Source organism: Prionailurus viverrinus, chromosome A3 (genome assembly GCF_022837055.1).
Source record: "Prionailurus viverrinus isolate Anna chromosome A3, UM_Priviv_1.0, whole genome shotgun sequence".
Lineage (NCBI taxonomy): Eukaryota > Metazoa > Chordata > Mammalia > Carnivora > Felidae > Prionailurus > Prionailurus viverrinus.
Window position 1 is genome coordinate 91,267,678 of NC_062563.1, and position 20,338 is coordinate 91,288,015.

At 41.7% G+C, this 20,338-nt stretch overlaps 1 protein-coding gene across 4 annotated transcripts in view; it reads right to left on the reverse strand.

The window, feature by feature from the left end:
* The window catches only part of M1AP (meiosis 1 associated protein), a 71,805-nt gene that overhangs the window by 17,251 nt on the left and 34,216 nt on the right, over positions 1 to 20,338 (reverse strand). For all 4 annotated transcript variants that reach the window (XM_047854392.1, XM_047854391.1, XM_047854394.1 and 1 more), the window contains 3 exons: positions 5,308 to 5,481; positions 1,593 to 1,755; positions 470 to 611 (listed from right to left, as the gene is read on the reverse strand). In XM_047854392.1, the coding sequence (XP_047710348.1) occupies positions 470 to 611; positions 1,593 to 1,755; positions 5,308 to 5,481 (479 nt within the window). The remainder of the gene's footprint in view (positions 1 to 469; positions 612 to 1,592; positions 1,756 to 5,307; positions 5,482 to 20,338) is intronic.

Consider the following 20,338-nt stretch of genomic DNA (forward strand, 5'->3'; position numbering starts at 1 on the left):
GGTCATGATTTCGTGGTCTGCTGAGTTCGAGCCCCACGTCGGGCTCTGTGCTGACAGCTCAGAGCCTGGAGCCTGTTTCAGATTCTGTGTCTCCCTCTCTCTGACCCTCCCCCGTTCATGCTCTGTCTCTCTCTGTCTCAAAGATAAATAAACGTTAAAAAAAAAATTAAAAAAAACAAACAAAAAAACCATAGTTAATTATATGGAAAATGCCCTGTTTCCATTTAAATGTACAAAATTAGGGATTTTTGAGTTTAGTGTCATGTAACTGAGTTCAGGAAGTGTTCTCTATATCATGAAACAAAAAAGGCAAGTCCTATTTAATCCACATTTCAGAGTATTTCTAGTTTTTTCCTGTCCTCTTGAGAACTGGGACAGGTTTGGGATCAGGTCAGGATTAAGTTAGCTACTTTTCTATGGCTGGTGCTTTAACTCTTTTTCTTCCTCACCTGGGGACATGGATACTCACCAGCAGGCTGTGACACAAAGCATGGAAATGCTGCTGATTTGTCTCTAGCTCATCCCAGTCCAGCTGCCAACAGCTTGTGGGTCTGAGGATGAAGGGCAGTCCATATGTCAATGACTCGCAGATCCCACTGGAATTTAGAGCCCTGGCAAGAGACAACGGCAGTGAAAGTCTCCTCAGCAATATTTAGAACCTTGACCCCAGATCAGCTTAAACTCAGCTTATGTCTAAGACTCTGTTGTGAAATCCTTTGGGTTAGGGCCTGTGAATTATTCACCTTAGCATGGCCAGCACCTAGCAAGGTATCTGGCACATAGTAGAATCTCAAAGCCTGTTAATCAATGAGTGAAGCAACCATCATGAGGGCTGTAGACTGACGGATATTACTTCTCCTGAGCTCATTCCATTCCAAGTGACTTCTCTGGGGTCACTCCCAGAACACCCCTGCTACAATAACCCTGTAACTCAACAGTATGCTAACCATCTGCATCCCAGTTCTGGCTTTCTTGTAGCAAGGTACTGACAGAGGATGCATTTAAGAAGAGAATAAATTTAAGAAAGTTCCCCAGCAGCATCTATGGTCACAAACCCATGGATAAGCTTACTCAGATACTTGTGCACAGGCATTGTGATAGGAACCAGGAAGCAGAAAAAGTGGTCTTTGCCATCATTGTTAATTCTCCCTGAGAACTGGCTCCCCTGGGAGGAATTCTAGTACTTGGAGAAGTGGCAAGGCAGGGGTTGATCCTATCTACCCTTTGTTCCTTGGAGGTCAGATCTCTGTCCTGATGCCTAAACACAGTAAGGTATTCAACAAACAGTTGCTAAATGGGTAAACACTGCTGATCTTGTTTTTCTCCACGTTCAGAGACTTTCTGGATTTCCAATCCTCATCCAGCCTTTAGAATGTCCTACTGAGGCACATCTTCCACCATCTGTCCATTTGTCTCCACATACTGAGAAACCTGACCTTGCTCTTTCACTCTCATACCTGTACTTGCTGCTTTGGAACTGACTCCCACCTGTGGAACACTTGGAGATGCCCTCTATCTCTGGACTTCCTAGTTGGAACCAGTGAGAATAAATAAGCATTTGCATGGATTGGGGAAGTTCCCTTGTCCCATACTTGATCACCCGGAGCTTGTAACAAGAGGCCGATGACTGGGAGGCCATCTGGTAAAGTGTGCTGAAGTCTCCTTTGGGGTCATCCATTCTCAAGGAGCCATCAGCTGTGCCAGGGAGCAGGGACGGGCTGAGAAGTCGCTCTTGGAGATCACATTTCAGGCACACTACAATAAAAATGGCATTGGGGGAGGGATTGTTTGTCACAAGCTACCTCAGGGTATGTGATTAAGAGACAACATCTGCTACCCATTCCACATCCACCAGGCAAGCAAAGCTTGGGAGGAGGCAGGGGAGTGGAAAGGGGAAAGTATGACTGGTTTGGAAAGGCAGAGCAGGTTTGGACCTACAGTGTTGCTCAATACAATAGTTAACTTATTTTCTGGGTCTGATATGATTTTTGCTTATTTTACTTCTGGGTTGGCTGAGCAGTTGCCTCATAGTGAGAGACCTGGCTTGTGATCCAGTCTGAGAGGAGCATGTGCCCTCTGTGGAGGAGGCAGCTAATACTACGATATGCAGACACCCTCTGCAATCACAGATGGAAATCTTGCCTCTGCTGCTTCCCTGTGGCTAAGCTTTGGCAAGACCATAGGTCAGATGAAGGAAGAGCAGGAAAGCAGAAGTCAGAGAGTCAGCTGACAGCTGCTATTTCTCTGTGGGCCTTTCTAGGGACATTCAGGGAAGGGGGAGGAATAAGTCCCTGAAATAGTTTATTTTTTAATTCCCCAAAGAAACCCAAGCATAGAACCTTTTAGAGCATCACTGTGGCAACAGACAACAGTTCTGAGGGGGCTTCATCTAGGTATAAATTATTCATCAAGGTATTACGCTCTTCTGTAGTAAGGTTCTGCTCTGGCAGGTACATTCACATGCCACAGTGTACATGTTCTGTTGCACTAGGCTCGAATCCTTGATATTACAGTTTTTCAATGAAATGTATACCAGGTTTGAATACTGTTAACAAACATGAGGTAAAAATGAAAGTATAAATAATGCAGAAAAAGAAATAGGATGGCAGAATAGATGTCAGATTCAGCTGGCCCTCCTGGGCCCAGCAGTCAGATGTAGACATTAATTCTGGGTAAGACGGTCTTGGCCTGGTATGTCTCAGAGCCCAGGAAGTCAGCAGGAGGGACTTGGCCTACGACTCCCCTCATTTCCTCTGTGCCTGACTTCTCCATTGTTAGGTCTTTGGGCTTTAGGACTGGAGAGCTGTGTTCATCTGGCTAAGATTCTCAACTCCGGTTGTGATAAGAATCACCTTTTTATTAAGGAACTTTTAAAAGATACTGATGTCTGGGCCCTACCTCACACTAGTGAAATTGAGATCTTTGGAGATGGAACCCAGATGCCCGTATTTTTAAAAAGTCCCTCATGTGATTCTTACTGAGAATTATTGGAACTGTAGTCTCAACAGTGTTCCAAAGCTGGGAAAGCTGTCTTAGCAGGACTAGAGTCTAGAATTAGGTGTGCTTCTCATCACCCAGAACCCAGATGCAGAGGTGGCAGACTCTGAAACCCATGAAAGGAGAAAAGACACTCATGTGAAGCTGACTGTGCACTCTGTCAGAAGGCCTCTGATAGAAGCACCTGGAGAACGGGTGTGAGAGGCCCTGGCCAGCTACAGAAGCAGGTAGAGTGGGCGAAAAACCTGGTAAGGAGTCCAAGTGAACATCTAAGGAACAGTCCTCAGAAGATTCTAGAGGAGAAGAGCTCAGGGTATGTATTGTTTTGTTTCATTTTTATGGTGTGCCACATTTCCAAAAATCCAGTGTGGTAATGCATCAGTTTTTTAAATAATGGATAACCACACTATGGTCTTTACTGTGGTTGTATAAACTCTCAGGTAGGTCACACCCATCCTGGAGGGGGCCTACTTTTCCCAGACCTCATTCCAATTGTGCCTGGGCATCTGGGTTCCAGGCTGGGCCTCTCCAGCAGAAGAGCTACGGAGTCTGGATCTAAGTTCCGCCATGCACCCTGAAGACCTGCACATTTCCAAAAAATAACTGCAGATGGAGATAAACATTCTGGCTTTGACCCAGGTGTCGAAAGCCATGGAAAGAGGAAGGGGAAAGGTAGAGAAACTCTCAACAATACCATGGGCAAGTGCTGTGCAACAGTTGAAGAAAGGCTGGATGCAGGAGTTCCTGGCCTTGGAGGGCCCCAGCTCGCCTAATGAAAGAAGTGCCAGCATGAGGCAGCATCTTTGTTCAGAACTGCCCAGCATGAGGTGGGTTGTGTAGTAGGTGAGGGTCCTGGTTCTACAAGCAGACAGACCTGGGTTTGATGAATGTTCTCTGGGCTGACAGCCTTCCGAGCTTCCGAACTGTTGAGACTACAGTTCCAGTAATTCTCAGTAAGAATCACATGAAGGACTTTTTAAAAATACCAGTGTGTAGGTTATGTGTTTCTTACAGTTGCCATTGGCCAGGTACGTACTCTTAATATTTACTACCCTAACTTCACAGTAAGGATAAAATAATATTTCTAAGTGACAAGAAAGCATTTATGTCATGTTTAATTGACAGTTTTTCTTTCTTAGTGGTACATAAAGTAATGGTGTATCTCATAGTTGATAGCATCTGAGATTCAATGACATATGGTAATAGTACCTGCTTTGTGGTGGTTGGTGAAGATGAAATGGGATAATGCAGGAGGAGAGGAGGTAATATAGTGTTTGGGGAAAAATATATACAAAGTGGATTCCAGAAGATGGGACAGGGAGGAATTGGCACCACCAGCTTTGGACATAAGGGGTGGAAAGGAGGTCCAGGGAAGAAGGTTTATACACCAAGGAAAGACAGACTGAAATCAAGGCAAGTCATCAAAGGCATTCTAGGCTCTGGGATGAAATGGGGGTGGGAGGGTAAAGATCTGATGATCTGATGGCTATCCTCAGAAAGAAAGGACCACTATGTGTCTTCCCCTTTGTGGGTGGGAGGCTGTACCCATTTTTCTCAAAGAACTCCCACCTCTACTAGTTGGACTACTAGCTGTCCTCTGTGGGGCCTGCCTCTGTAGTTGCTTTAGTTTACCTCAATTAGGTGTCTTTATCTAGCACACCTCTATTTAATTTTGGTTTAATCTTGGTTTTTTACCGGGGCGCCTGGGTGGCTCAGTTGGCTAAGCACTGGAATCTTGATTTTGGTTGGCTCAGGTCATGATGTCATGGTTCGTGGGATCAGGCCTGAGTCAGGCTTTGTGCTGACAGGGCAGAGCCTGTTTGGGATTCTCTCTCTCTCCCTCTCTCTCTGCCCCTCCCCAACTCACGCACATGCACTCTCTCAAAATAAATAAATAAACTTAAAAAAAAAAGAAGAAAAACTTGGTTCTCTACCTTCTCATAGGCCTTGTTGATATTGTTGAGGTACCAGCATGCCTCAAATTATTATGTCAGTAATATCTACCACAATTCAAAATGAAAAACCTGAGAAAAATATATGATTCATTGTGCTTTTGTATAGTTTAGGTGCTGCCCTATTACTGAGGTGTCTAATTCTTTGCTCCTAAATAACTGGCCCTTGCTATCTAGGCTTAATTAGGCTCAGTTTTCTAACTGTGGTCACTTTTTAGAAGTTCTTTTCTTATTCTTTGTGCTTACACTGAACAGCCCTAAACCTCAACTACTCGTATTCTGATGACTCACAAATCTAGTCTTAATCTGAGACTAAGATAATTATAGCCTATATAATATGTCTTTTGGGGCTGTGTACTTGAATCATCTCCGGATCTGGAAATGTTGCTGAAACACCGTGAAGGAAGAAGAAGATGGATATGCTCTTGGTCTGTTCCACTGTTATGTAGCCAGGCTTTGAAGAAAATCTCCATGCTGACAACATCATTGTCTATGGTCTGAAGGTCAATGTCAGTTCCCAGGACAGAACTCTCTGCAGAAGAAAGGGGATTAATGGGTAAAGTATTTAATTCTTTAATTGTAAAGCTTGAAAAATGCAAAATTTTAAATGTACCCATCTTTTAACACGCCAATTCTACCTTTGGATATCTAGCTTAGAGCCATTCTTACTATACACAGACACATATGCAAAGATGTTCAGTCAGCGTTGTTGTAATAACAATTAATTAAAGCCTTTAAACAGGAAGCAATTCAAATACCCATCAATAGGGGAATGTTTAAATAACTTATGGCACACTCAACCTTTGGAGTATTATACAGCCGTTAACAAGCAAAATAAAGTTAAATGTACTGACATGGAAAGCTAAGAGACAGTAAGTGAATAAAGAAAGTTGTAGAACAGATGTGTAGTATGAACCCACTGATATAAAAATAAAATCATTGGATTAAGTACATACGTATGAATGTAAATGCCTTTTACAAAGGTCTGGAAGGCTACCATCAAATTGTTAATGGTGAACAGGAGTGGAAACAGGGCAGAGTTCTGAAATACGTTTCCTTTGTATCATTCAAACTTCTATACTGTTTGAATTTCAGTGTATTTAGAAAACATTCTGGAATACAAAAACAGCCAAAAAAATAATCAGCAATGCAAGTTAAATACTCAGTTAACAAGGGGGGAACTTCAGAGGGCACCTAGGTGGCTCAGTCAATTAAGCATCCAACTTAAGCTCAGGCCATGATCTCACAGTCTGTGAGTTCAAGCCCTGTGTTGGGCTCTGTGCTGACAGCTCTGAGCCTGGAGCCCGCTTTGGATTCTGTGTCCCTCCCCCGCCCTGCGCCTCCCCCACCTGTGTTCTGCCTCTCTCTCTCTCTCTCAAAAATAGATAAACATTAAAAAAATTAAAAAAAAACCCAGGGGACTCCAGCTTCTTCAGCTCTTGTTTCACAGTAAAAATGTATTCAGTTATTGCTTCTTCTATAAAAAGCAAATTTTTTAAAAAAGTAAAGGAAAAAAAATGATGTACTCCCGGGCTTCCCCTCTGACATGATTATACAAGTCTGTCATTGGCACGCTGTAACTCACAAGTGTGACTAGTGGCCAGGAAGACAGGAATGGTCTGGTAGAGTATGATTTGATTTCAAATCTGAGTGAAAGGAGCTAGGGATGTGGGGTGGTGAGGCTTTGCTGGTCTACTTCCTGCTTCAGGCAACACTAGCTCAGGAACTGGGGTCTGGGTCTGCAGGTAAAGGTTGTCAGTAAAAGCCAAATATAAGGTGGTAGAGGAAGCACAGAGAGAGGAAATGAGGCAAGAGCTGGAAAGAAACTGAAAAGAAACCTGATTTTTTTCGCCTCACCATGAGGGACTCTCTGAAATACTTTTACAAAGAGCCTAAGAAAATTGATGAATTAACTTCTGTGTATGACTCATAGACCCCAGGGAGAAGGCTGGTTTATTTCTAGAACGACATTCCTGAGGACAAGGAGGCAGAGGTGGCAGACTCCACAGGGAACAAAGGGCTTCAGTCCAGCGTGTTGGTACCACATGGGGAGGTGTGGGGAGACTCAGATGACTTCATGTCATACTTAATGACTTATGCTGTGGCTGAAAAGGGATTCCAAATGCATTTCTCTTTGACTAGCATGATTAAAACTCTGCCATCTTCCATAACAGTTCTGAGGATTCACTGGCTAAGTATTTCATTCATTCCATCAAGCAGTAATTTTTATTATGTACTACGTAGAAGATGAAATATTGTGCTGAGTACAAATATTATGATACTCTTTTCCTTTAAAGAATTTATAAAACTACATTATTTTTTAAAAATATATGAAATTTAGGGGCGCCTGGGTGGCTCAGTTGGTTGAGCGTCCGACTTCAGCTCAGGTCACGATCTCGCGGTCCGTGAGTTCGAGCCCCACGTCGGGCTCTGGGCTGATGGCTCAGAGCCTGGAGCCTGCTTCCGATTCTGTGTCTCCCTCTCTCTCTGCCCCTCCCCCGTTCATGCTCTGTCTCTCTCTGTCTCAAAAATAAATAAATAAAAAACATTAAAAATTAAAAAAAAAATATATGAAATTTATTGTCAAATTGGTTTCCAGACAACACCCAGTGCTCATCCCAAAAGATGCCCTCTTCAATACCCATCACCCACCCTCCCCTCCCTCCCACCCCCCATCAGCCCTCAGTTTGTTCTCATTTTTTAAGAGTCTCTTATGTTTTGGCTCTCTCCCACTCTAACCTCTCTTTCTTTTTTTTTTTTTTTCCTTCCTCTCATCCATGGGTTCCTGTTAAGTTTCTCAGGATCCACATAAGAGTGAAAACATAAAAAAACTACATTATTCTTGACCATTCCTCTTCACACTGTCATCTGTCACATAACGCTTTAGGTACTACAGTGATAAATATGAAGTCACTGCCTAAGAAATATTCCTCGTGAGTAAAGGGAAACTATCTTTTTAATAATGTGAATTTTATAGGGGCGCCTGGGTGGCTCAGTCGGTTAAGCATCCAACTTCAGCTCAAGTCATGATCTCACAGTTTGTGGGTTTGAGCCCCGCGTCGGGCTCTGTGCTGACAGCTCAGAGCCCAGAGCCTGCTTCAGATTCTGTGTCTCCCTCTCTGCTACTCCACCACTTACACACACTCTCTGTCTCTCTCTCTCTAAAATATAAATAAACATTAAAAACTAAAAAAAAAATAATGTGAATTTTATTTTGTCACAGGCAAAACAAGAAGTAATTTGATTTTTCTGAGCTTGAGGCCTGGACTTCAATTTGAGTAACAAGTATGCAAAGAACTGAATCCAGAACTTCAGTGAGGCAAACTCATTATTGAAGCATAAGAAGGCACATACAGAACTAAAGAAATGGAATTGAGCAAAGGATCTCAGAGAGTGGAGAGGAAAATATGGTTTCAAGTTCAAACAGTGGAATTTTGCAGAAAAAAAATGTGTTTCTTTTCTTTTCCTCAGGGAAAAGGCAGAAGATTGGAAACTCCTACCATGGCAGTATAAGGAAACCACAGCAAAGTTATCTCCCATCAAACATCTGGAAATAGAAAAATAGAGGAGTTTTCTCAATTGTTAAACTATAGTATCAACACAGAGTGGTGAGGTCAGTGAAAAACAGTTACCTTAGGAAAAGAGAATGGCTTACTGACCAGAGCAAGATTTGGCTATAGCCTATGGATGGGACTGGCTTATCCAAAGAACGAATGTGTCTATTAGAAGGGGAGAGGGTTGGCCAGAAATGGAGCACAGAGAAGGAGAGCAACAGGGGCATGCACAGGCAGCACTCATCCAAGTATGGCTAGGAGGAGAGGGCATGCTGGCTCAATGACCTGTCCCAGTGGAAGGAAGTGTTTGTCAATTCTCTGCTGTTCTTGGTGTTATGGTGGTTATGGTTCTCTGTCTAAAATATTCTGGCTTATACTTTGGTCTTGAGCTTGGTAAGGTAAGTCTATCTCTGAGAGGATACTGACAAAATCAACTTTCTGATCTTGTAAAGCTGAAGAATGAATCCTGAAACATGGTACCTTTATGAAGGAAAATGCCAGCCTTCCCTGCAGACACCCCATCAGTGTTACTGAAGTTTTTTCCAACTTCTTAACTACAGGTTCTTGGGAGAGCCGCAGAGCGGACCTTCTTCCTTTGAAAAAATCCTCATGTAAGCTTCATATTTAAGCCCACAGTTTTTCAGGCTTAGAAAGGAGCCAGCAGCTTGTCAGGGCCAGTCACATTGTCCAAGCTAAAGACTAATGTGGAAACCAGAACACACTAGAGGGGAACTTCTTTTCCATTTTCTCTGTCGCTGGTTCAGGCATTCCTTTCCTAACGTCTGGATCATAGTAGTAGCCTCTTAATTGTCCTATGAACTCCATTCCTTCCCTTCAAGTACTTCTTAGGTACTACTACCAGTTAATTTTTCTAAAACATGGTTTCATCAGTTCCCTCCTTTGCTAAAGAGCACATACTGCCTTCCTTGGTCATTTTCTTGATGCTCCTCACTTACCCTAAACCATTTGCTTCTACTTATTATTCCTCACATACCTCACCCTTCCCTTCTTCTGTGATGGCTCATATGGTTCCTCCCCATCCTTACCTGTTGAGATCCTATGTGCCCATTTCCCTAACCCCTAGTGCAGTAGTTAGCTTATAGCTGAAGCTTAGCAAATGCCTGCTGTGTTAAACAATTGCTCCCCTTCCTCAGCTCTCATTACTTTTTCCTGTAACTCTTCTGCTTCAACTAAATTAGTCTCCTTACCACATGACTTCCTTCCTTCCTTAGTGCTTTTATTACTCTGTCAATCCATGGCTTGCTCCTCCCCCAGAACTCAACTGGGAACTGACTCTGTCCCGGAAGTTATCCTTAATTATATTCTCCCTTATTTGGGTTTAATCAGCACCTCTTGGGTATCTGTGGGCTCCATTTGGGCAATACTAATTACATTTGCTAATTTGTTTCTTCTGAAGGGTTTTCTTCTCTTTCCGTGAGTTTATGAAAAGTGGTGGGATGTAATGTTAAGAGCAGGGTTTGAATTGCGACTTAAAAGTTGTTGGCTATGGGGGCACCTGGGTGGCTCAGTCGGTTAAGTGGTGACTTTGGCTCAGGTCATGATCTCGTGGCTTGTGAGTTCAAGCCCTGCATTGGGTTCTGTGCTGGCAGCTCATAGCCTGGAGCCTGCTTCAGATTCTGTGTCACTCTCTCTCTCTGACCCTTCCCTGCTCATGGTCTGTCTCTCAAAAAAATAAATAAACATTGAAAAAAAAAAGTTGTTAGCTATGTGACTTTGGACAAAGTACAACCCATTTCATAGTTATAGTGAGGCAGAAGAAGTGAGATGATTATGTGTGAATGGCATGCACAGGTCCAAGAAATGGCATTTTCTCCCCACCACTAACATAGGTAAGAACACCGACATGCAGAACTGTGTTTCTCACAAACAATGAAATGTGCTAAACCTGGGGGATGGGGAAGAGACTTCTCACTTCTCAGATGTTGAAGAGCAGCTCCCACCTTGACTGGCGAGCAGGGCACTGGGCACTGAATGAGACAGGTCCCACTGACGGTATGAAATAGGAAGGTTACAGGAGTAAGTGCGGCTCTGGGTGTTCGGGTGGTTAGGACAAGGGAGGAAGGCCTGGTGCATTGCAGCCAGCTGCAGGCAGCATTCACAGTCAGTGTTTGGACTTGCCCTGCCCTCCTGTGGCCACATGTAGTGATACCCTTTTCTGAGCTCTTTGAAAGCTTTTCTGGAAGGGCCACAATAACACGAAAAACTAAGAAGGCCAAATCATTGAGAATAATGAGAATTTAGGTAATGCCTAAAGCAGTTCTTCTCAGAATTCAACCCTAAAACAGGGTTCCACAATGGAAATGTGTTTAAGGTGGGAGAATGTAACACTTTAACACACAAACAGATGTAGAATATTTAAAGTTGAGGCCCAGGAAAATGGTGCTCCAGCTCAGTCCTGTAGACCCTCACCAGGCCTATAGGCCAGAATGGTTCCTTTTCAAATGGCCCTCATATGGCTTGTCCTTGGGCAGGATAGGCATTAGTGGTTCTGGAACCACCCTGAAATTGTATACAATTCCATCTGTACATGTATAGGTGTATTCTAATAGGGTGGAGGAGGGGGATAGGCCCTTAGCTTATATCAGATTCTCAACAGTGCTGTGACCCCAAAAAGGTCAAGAACCACTGCAAAAAACTATGGAATTGTGGGGGCGCCTGGGTGGCTCAGTTGGTTAAGCATTCAACTCTTGGTTTCGGCTCAGGTCATGATCTCACAGTTCATGAGTTTGAGCCCCATGTTGAGCTCTGTGCTGACAGCATGGAGCCGGCTTGGGATTCTCTCTCCCTCTCTCTCTGCTCTAACCCCACTCACTCTGTCTCTCTCAAAAATAAATGAATAAACATAAAAAAAAAACTACGGAATTGTGATTTCTTAACCTCCCTGGGCCTGTTTGCAATCAGTGCTGTCTACCTTCTGAATACAGGGGTAGTACAGGATGTTAATAACTAGGGTAAGTAATCAGAGTGGACAAAGTTTGCTCAGGAACAACTATGCAGAGCCATCCAACCACTGTCTTTAAATCAACAATGACATGAGGATGATCTCCAACAGTTCACAATGTTGGGGGCAGTCTGGCTTGTCTTTGCGAACTCACGTGCCTCATTTGTGGAGGCGATCCTTGGACCCTGGGAGAAAGGAGAAGCTCCTTGACAGGAGGTGACAGGGCAGTGATGGCTATGGCGGTGCAGACTCCGCAGGGCAATGAGTGCAGGACTGACCAAGTGCTGACTATCTTCCCAGGGCTCCAATCTCCAAGAGAGGTAAAACATCACTAGAACTATAATGAGGATAGAATTTATTTCCCAGAACTGTTCTCAGGGAAAGCAGTGATGACATTCATTCATTCATCCTTTCATTTATTTAATCCATCATTCCAATAATTATTTATTTAGTGCCTTCTAGGATCTGGGCACTACTTTTGTCAACAATGAAAGAGACAAAGTCTCTGCTTTCATTGCTTACATTCTAGTGGGAACAAACAAACAATAAACAAACAACACACAAATGATTGAAACAGAAAACAACAGATAATGATAGATGGTATGAAAAAAAATAAAGCATGATAAGGGTATGGGGTGTGTGTGTGTGTGTGTGTGTGTGTGAATATTTAGTTGGGCTGGACAGGTAAGTATTCTCTAGGAAGGTGACAGTTGAACAGAGACTTGAACCAAGTGAGAGTGAGTCTTGCTATCCCTGCTATTGGAGGAATAGCAAGAAGGCTAAAGCAGAATAAGGGAGAAGTGAGGCCTGGCTGATAAGCTTCTGGGGTGAAGGATGAGGACTCCAGAGGCACATGCGCAGGTAACAAGAGGTAGGCACTACAGTAGCTTCTAAGAAGGGTATTTTCCATTATTGCGAGGCTTAGGTTTTGCTTAGGGAAATGTGCAAGATTGGGACAGAGCACAGCCAGCACTTCTTTCCTTTCTCTTTCTCTTTGTAGCCTTTGGCTCCTAAACAATTGTTGAATTAGTATTTTAGAAATATTTGTCTGCAGGTGTACAATACTATTAGCTTGCATGGAATGCCCACATGTCTCTGCTCAGCCATCCCACACAGGCTTTCCTGTTCTGTGGTGGTAGTGAGTGGTGGTGGAAGGAGAGGAAAGGAATCTGGGAATCCCAGGAGCAGAGCTCAAGCAGAGACCCCTCAGCCTGAAGTGGACATGCCTCTTTCCCAGCCTAGCTGGCTACCCAGGAAGTTCTATGGTAGACAGTCAAGCTGATATAGCCTGAGGTGGGCTAAAAAAAGACTCAACTAAAGAATAAAATCATCATGAAATGATTTACGGTGGATGTTCTACATTGTGAGTAATAAACTCAGGAACTACGGGCCTCCCTAGCTCTGAAATAGATCCCAACCTAATTTCAAAGTAAGCAGACGAATTAGGAAAAGAAAATGTTTCCAAAGCAATTACATTGGCCGGGAGATTTTAGAATCTCTTTTTCTTAGGCTTATGTATTTGTAATGGGGGGCAGAAGGCTATGACTGATGGTGGGGACTGCCCCATGGGCACTGCACCCCTAATCCCCACACCTCTGGAGCCACAGGAACAACCCTGGTTACAAGGAGCTGATGGTATTCCCTGCTAGTCATCCTGTTTTGAGTCGTGTAAGGCACCCTGCTCTGGGCAGCCCAACCCCAGAGGAGATCCTGCAGATGCAGGAAAGGAGGGTCTGGGTTAGTGAAGGGTGTGTGTATGCCTGAGGGCACCAGATTCAGCACCTTATCCACCTCGGTACCCCCAGCACTAGCACAGTGTCTGGCATACAACAGGAGCTCAATAAATGCTGCACTGCACAGGATAAACTAATTCTGGCCAGCCTGTTGCTTACTTTGTGATCTTAGACTAGTCTCTCATCACTCTAAGCTCAATTTCTCCATCTGTAAAGTGGGAATGATAGTAATACCTAGGCTTGGCATTCATTTGGATATAAAAAAAATGTTGATACCTGAAAGCACTCCGTAGACTTTAAGGCATCATGAAACTATAAGGGATGGAAGATTAAATGTTATTTCTTTATTTTGAGAGACAGTGTGCACACAAGCAGGGCAGTGGCAAAGGGGGAGAGAGAGAGAATCCCAAGAAGACTCCACGCTCAGCACGGAGCCCGACTCGGGGCTCAATCTCATAAGACTATGAGATCATGACTGTGAGATCATGACCTGAGCTGAAATCAAGAGTCGGCTGCTTAACTGACTGAGCCACCCAGCTGTCCCTAAGGTATGAAAGATTAGAAAACTGCCTTCTAGCTGTCTGCATGTGAACATTTTAGTCACTAAAATCCAGTACCCTTTCTTTCTCTTTCTTTCTTCCTTCCTTCTTTTCTCTCTCTTTCTTTCTTTCTTTCTTTCTTTCTTTCTTTCTTTCTCTTTCTTTCTTTCTTTCTTTCTTTCTTTCGTGTGACATTTTTCTCTTCAATAAAGTATACAAGTTGTAAGAAAACATATTTCATTTATGGGCCTTAATATTTCTATTTTCATTTTACTAAAAAAAAAAATACAACCCACATGCAAAAGAGGTTGGTTGCTCCTGACTGAGATACCAAAGTCTAAAGCATAGTTTAACTTGGAAAATACTAGACTTAGACAGTATTTAAAGAGTCTTTTTTTCCTGCACAAACATATTTACATAGTCTATAAACAAAAAAGCCTTTAATGTAAATTGCAACGCAAATCTGAAAAGGTGACTAGGAGAAAGTGTTTTCATAGGCACTGTGGTGAGGGAGAACAGGAAAGCAGGTTATTTAAGAGGTTTGAATGGGGGCACCTGGGTGGCTCAGTGGGTTGAGCGTCTGACTCTTGATATCGGCTCAGGTCATGATCCCACATGACCTCTCTCTCTTTCTCCCTCAGTCCCTCTCCTCTGCTCACACTCTCTCTCTCTCTCTCAAATTAAAAAAAAAAAAAATAGAATAGTTAAAAAAAGAGGTTTGAATGAAGAGGATGTGGGGCTGGGAAGGCACTAAATATATTAGCATGGCCCCAAGAACTAGCCCAAAGAGCTTTGTCTCTGTAATGCCCAATGGAGCCAAAGTAAGGATTTACTCTGAGATGAAAACAAAAGTAAGAGGAACCAAGAAAGAATATAAAACTTACTGGAGAGCTTGGTAGAAAAAGAAACAGTTTTAAAAAGACACAGAGATCCATCCGGGTGCCTGGGTGGCTCAGTTGGTTAAGTGTCTGATTTTGGCCTAGGTCATGATTTTGCTGCTCACAAGTTCGAGCCCCGTGTCAGAGCCTGGAGCCTGTTTCAGATTCTGTGTCTCCCTCTCTCTCTGCCCCTCCCCCACTTGTGCTCTGTCTCTGTCTCTCTCAAAAAAAAAATAAATATTAAAAAAATTTATATGCAAAAAAAGACACAGAGACCCAAAAAATCATAAAACATATCTAGACAGACTGTGTGACAGCTTTGCGATCCTGTATATATGTATGGATTTTTGTGCTATTGGAAGTGTACATCTTCAGGGTATTGTATTTCTAGAAATGGGAGTGGTGAGTAAATGCACATGCCCCAAAACTGAATAATCCAATTATACAGTGGGCAGAAGACATGAATAGACATTTTTCCAAAGAAGACATACACATGGCCAACAGACGCATGAAAAGATGCTCGACATCACTTATCATCAGGGACATGCAAATCAAACGTACAATAAGATATCATCTCACACCTGTCAGAATGGCTAAAATCAACAACACAGGAAACAATAGGTGTTGTTGAGGATGTGGGGAAAGAGGAATCTTCATGCACCATTGGTAGAAATACAAACTGGTGCAGCCACTCTGGAAAGCAGAATGGAGGTTTCTCAAAAAGTTAAAAATAGAACTAAACCTTATGATCCAGCAATTGTATTACTAGGTACTTATCCAAAGAATACAAAATACTAATTCAAAGGGATATGTTCACCCTGATGTTTATAGCATCATTATCTACAATAGCCAAGTTATGGATACAGTCCAAATGTCCATCAACTGATGAATAGATAAAGAAGATGGGCTATATATATAAAATAGAATATTACTCAGACATCAAAAAGAATGAAATCTTGCCATTTGCAATGATGTGGATGGAGCTAGACAGTATTATGCTAAGTGAAATAAATCAGTCAGAGAAAGACAAATACCATATGATTTCACTCATATGTGTAATTTAAGAAACAAAACAAACAAGCATAGGGTAAAAAAAGAGACAGGCAAACCAAGAAACAGACTCTAAACTATAGAGAACAAACTGATGGTTACTGGAGAGGAGATGGGTGGGGGGATGGGTTAAATAGGTGATGAGGTTTAAGGAGTGCACTTGTGATGAGCAGTGGATGATGTATGAAGTGTTGAGTCATTAAATTGTACACCTGAAACTAATATTACACTGTGTGTTAACTAACTGGAATTTAAATAAAAACTTAAAAAGAGACTAAAATTTTTAAAATTTCAATAAATGAATCCACAGCAACAAAAAAATGCAAACAAACAAAAGGTAAATGCACATATCATTTTGTTAGATATTGCCAAATACCTCTCCAAAAGGGTTGTGCCACTGTGCATTCTACCAGCAATGTATGGATGGGTAGCCTCACCAACAGAATATGTTATCATACTTTTTTTAAACAGGTGGGAAGTAGTATGTCAGTGTGATCTTAATTTTCATTTTTCTAACTATGAGTGATGTTGAAAATATTTTCATATGTTTAAGGGCCATTTAAAAATATCTTTTGAATTATCTGCTCATGTCTTTTGTCCATTTTTTCTGTAGGGTTTTTGTCTTTTTTTCCTCTAAGTTTTTAAGTGTTCTTTTTATATTAGAGATATTAGTTCTTCCTCTCTACACCCCGCCCCTCCCCCCCCCCCCGATTCAAATTGCAAATACTTTGACCTAGTTTTTAAGTTGTCTTTTGACTTTGCTTCTGGTGGCTTTTGCCATGCCATATTTTAATTTTGCTATATTTTTGTTTTTATACAGTTAATTTTTATGTAGTTAAAAAATACTATACCTGGATTTTGAGTCATAGGTAGAGAAACTTTCCCTATTCTAAGATTATAAAGGAATATATCAGTGTTTCCTTTTACTACTCTTTAAATATCATTCTTTACATTTAGGTCCCTGGTCCACTTGGAATACTTTCTAGATGGTTAGCCAGTTGCCCCAGCACCACTTCTGGAACAAGTCCATTTTTGCTCTTGTAATTTGAGAGGCTACCTTTATCTTATACTATATTTACATCTGTACTTGGGTCTATTTCTGTCCCCAATCAATCCTTGTATTATGCTAACTAATGCTCCAGTGCTAGGTATATGATGGGGCCAATTTCAGGTGGGAAAGTGGCCAGATTGTCCAAGGCTGGGTGGAAATAAGAAAGGTCATTTGCCAAGTAAAGCTGGGGTAGTATGTGCATCTGTAGGTGCTAAAGGATGAGAAGGAGAAAGGAGGTGGAGAGATGAGTTGGGATTTAATCAGAAGAACTTCTTTTAAGTTATAGTCTCATAAAGACAGAGAGAAATGATGGAGCACTTGAGCTTACTGAAGTGAATGGAAGATAGAAGAGGAGGTAAAAAGAAAGAACCAAACTGATCAACAGTGAATAGTGACTTCCCGACTGGTTGGGTTCTAATACCTTACAAACTGATTTTCTTCTAAATAACAGCTATAAACTCTAGATATAGATTATATACACACACATTTTTATATACACATATATATACATTCACACACACGCACACGTGTGTGTGTGTGTGTGTGTGTGTGTGTGTGTGTGTGTAGTAAAAAACTAACAGCTGAGGGCTGTGGAGATTGAACAAAAGCGTATTTCATCATAAGGTCCCAGTAATTCACTTTTGCTTTTAATTCCCTTGCCTTTGGGGATGTGTCGAGTAAGAGATTGCTACGGCTGAGGTCAGAGAGGTCTTTTCCTGCTTTCTCCTCTAAGGTTTTGATGGTTTCCTGTCTCACATTTAGGTCCTTTATCCATTTTGAGTTTATTTTTGTGAATGGTGTGAGAAAGTGGTCTAGTTTCAACCTTCTGCATGTTGCTGTCCAGTTCTCCCAGCACCATTTGTTAAAGAGGCTGTCTTTTTTCCATTGGATGTTCTTTCCTGCTTTGTCAAAGATGAGTTGGCCATACGTTTGTGGGTCTAGTTCTGGGGTTTCTATTCTATTCCATTGGTCTGTGTGTCTGTTTTTGTGCCAACAAAAGCGTATTTCAGAGAGGAATTGAAACTTGGGAGTAAGTGACTAGCAAAGAATGGGTTCCCCTGAGGGTGACCTCAGTGTTACCTTAGCATAGTAGCTAAAACCTTAATAGAAAGGCCTCTGTCTTTCACTGGCCTTACCAGGGGAAGGAGCCTGGGGCAAACAGAGATTCCAGAAAGTGAGGAAAAATCCAAGAAAGGAGGGAGCCAGAGAACCCAAAATTGTGTGTTTAAAACTCAGTCCAGGCATCTTGCTGACCCTTGCACTACACATGTATGGGGCAAACTGAAAGCAGTTCATAGTTTAGTGTTAATGCAAATGATATCTGAGTCCCTGACTACTGCAAGCCATGACAGATTACAGTTTGAATCTAACAAAGTTAATTATCTACCAAAACAATTACTTTTCAGAGTTATATAGTAGAATCCAGAGTCCCTATAACAACATTCACAAAATACAACCCAAATGTTTTTGGCATACGAAGAGTCAGAAAATGTGACCCAGTTTCAAAGGAAAATACAATCAACAGAAGCAAACACTGAGATGAGAAAGCTATCAGATTTATCAAAGACTTTAAAGCAGCATAATTATATAATTATATACATAAATTATAATTATGCTAAATGAGGAGTGGAAAATATGTTCATAATAAATGCAAAGATAAGAAATATCAACAGGGAAATAGAAAATATAAAAAAGAATAATATAAAAATTTTAGAACTGAAAAATACAATATTGAATAAAAAAATTCACTGCATGGGCTTAAGAGCAGAGTGGAGATGAGAGATGAGAGGCCGTGAACTTAAAGATAGGTCAATGGAGATAATCTGAAAAAGAGAAAGAAAAAAGTTTGAAGAAAACAAAACCAACCACAGAGGCTTGGAAAACTGTAAAGCAATTTTAAAATGTTTAACATGTGGGTAATTGGAGTCCCAGAAAAAGAGACAAAGGGGAATGAGATGGTAAATATACCTGAAGAGATGATGGCAGAAAATTTCCCACATTGAGTCAAGGATATAAATTTATATATAGGTTGTGATACTGTAACTTATAATAAGAAAGATATATTTGGTCTTTGTCCTGTTTCTGGCACAGAGCTCCTAAACTCTTTGGAATTTCCTAAGTGATGACAGCAATAAAGGTATCTTTTGTTGTATTAATGAGGCAACTTTTGGAAAGCACCTAAGGATGGGGTCCAGTTGCCAGAGGAGTCAATCATGTGATTAAGCGGTTGGAACTTTCAGTTCCACATAGTGGCCTCTGGGGAGGGGAAAGGGACCTGGAAGTTGAATCAATTACCAACGACCAACGATTTAATCACTTGTGCCTATACAATGAATTCCCCATAAAACCCCCTAAAAGGACATGGTTCAGAGAGCTTCTGGGTTAATGAACACGAGGAGATTTGGGGAGAGTGGGGTACTGGGAGAGGGGATGGAAGCTCTGATTCTCTTTTCACACACTTTGTTCTATGCATTTCTTTTATTGGGCTGTTCCTGAGTTCTACCCTTTTATAATAAAATGGTAATCTAGTAAGTAAAATGTTTCTCTGAGTTCTATGAGCCACTCTAGCAAACTAATCAAATCCAAGGAGGTGGTCATTGGAACCTCTGATTTATAGCTGATCAGTCAGAAGCATAGGTGACAACCTGGACTTGTAAGCGGTATCTGGTGTGTGCATGTGCATGTGTGCACATGTGTGCAGGTGTGAAATTATTGTGGGACAGAGCCCATAATTTGTGGATCTGATGCTATCTCTGGATAGTGCTAGAGTTGAGTTAAGCTGTAGGACACCCAGCTGGTGTAGGAGAACTGCTTTTGTGGGAAATTGCCCCCACACACTGGAATTGGGCACAGAATGACTATAGATTCAAGCAGCTCAGTGAACCCTAAATAAGAAATCTGTGCCTGGTCACATCATTGTAAAACAAACATAAAGAGAAGATTCTTGAAAGCTGGCAGATAAATGATTCTTTATATACAGAGGAAGGTGATTTAATGACTGAGACTTTTTTTTTTTAATTTTTTTTTCTCCACGTTTTTATTTGTTTTTGGGACAGAGAGAGACAGAGCATGAACGGGGGAGGGGCAGAGAGAGAGGGAGACCCAGAATCGGAAACAGGCTCCAGGCTCTGAGCCATCAGCCCAGAGCCTGACGCGGGGCTCGAACTCACAGACCGCGAGATCGTGACCTGGCTGAAGTCGGACGCTTAACCGACTGCGCCACCCAGGCGCCCCTAATGACTGAGACTTTTAATCAGAAACCAGGGAAGGCCAAAAGACAGTGGAACGACATTTTTAACGTGCTGAAGGAAAAAAATAACCTGTCAACCCATAATTCTATATACAAGAAAATACTCTTAAAGAATAAAGGTGAAATATGCACTTTCAGATAAATAACAAACTAAGAGAATGTGTCACCATCAGAACTAGCTACAAGAAATATTAAAATTCTTTGACCTTTAGGACATGATATCCAAAGGAAACTTGGATCTTCAGGATTGAATGAAGAACACTGGAAAAGGTAACATAAAAGACTTTTTTCTCTTAGTTTCTTTAGAATACACATGATTGTTTAAAGCAAAATTTATGATACTGTCTTGTGTAATTTATAATGTATACGTAA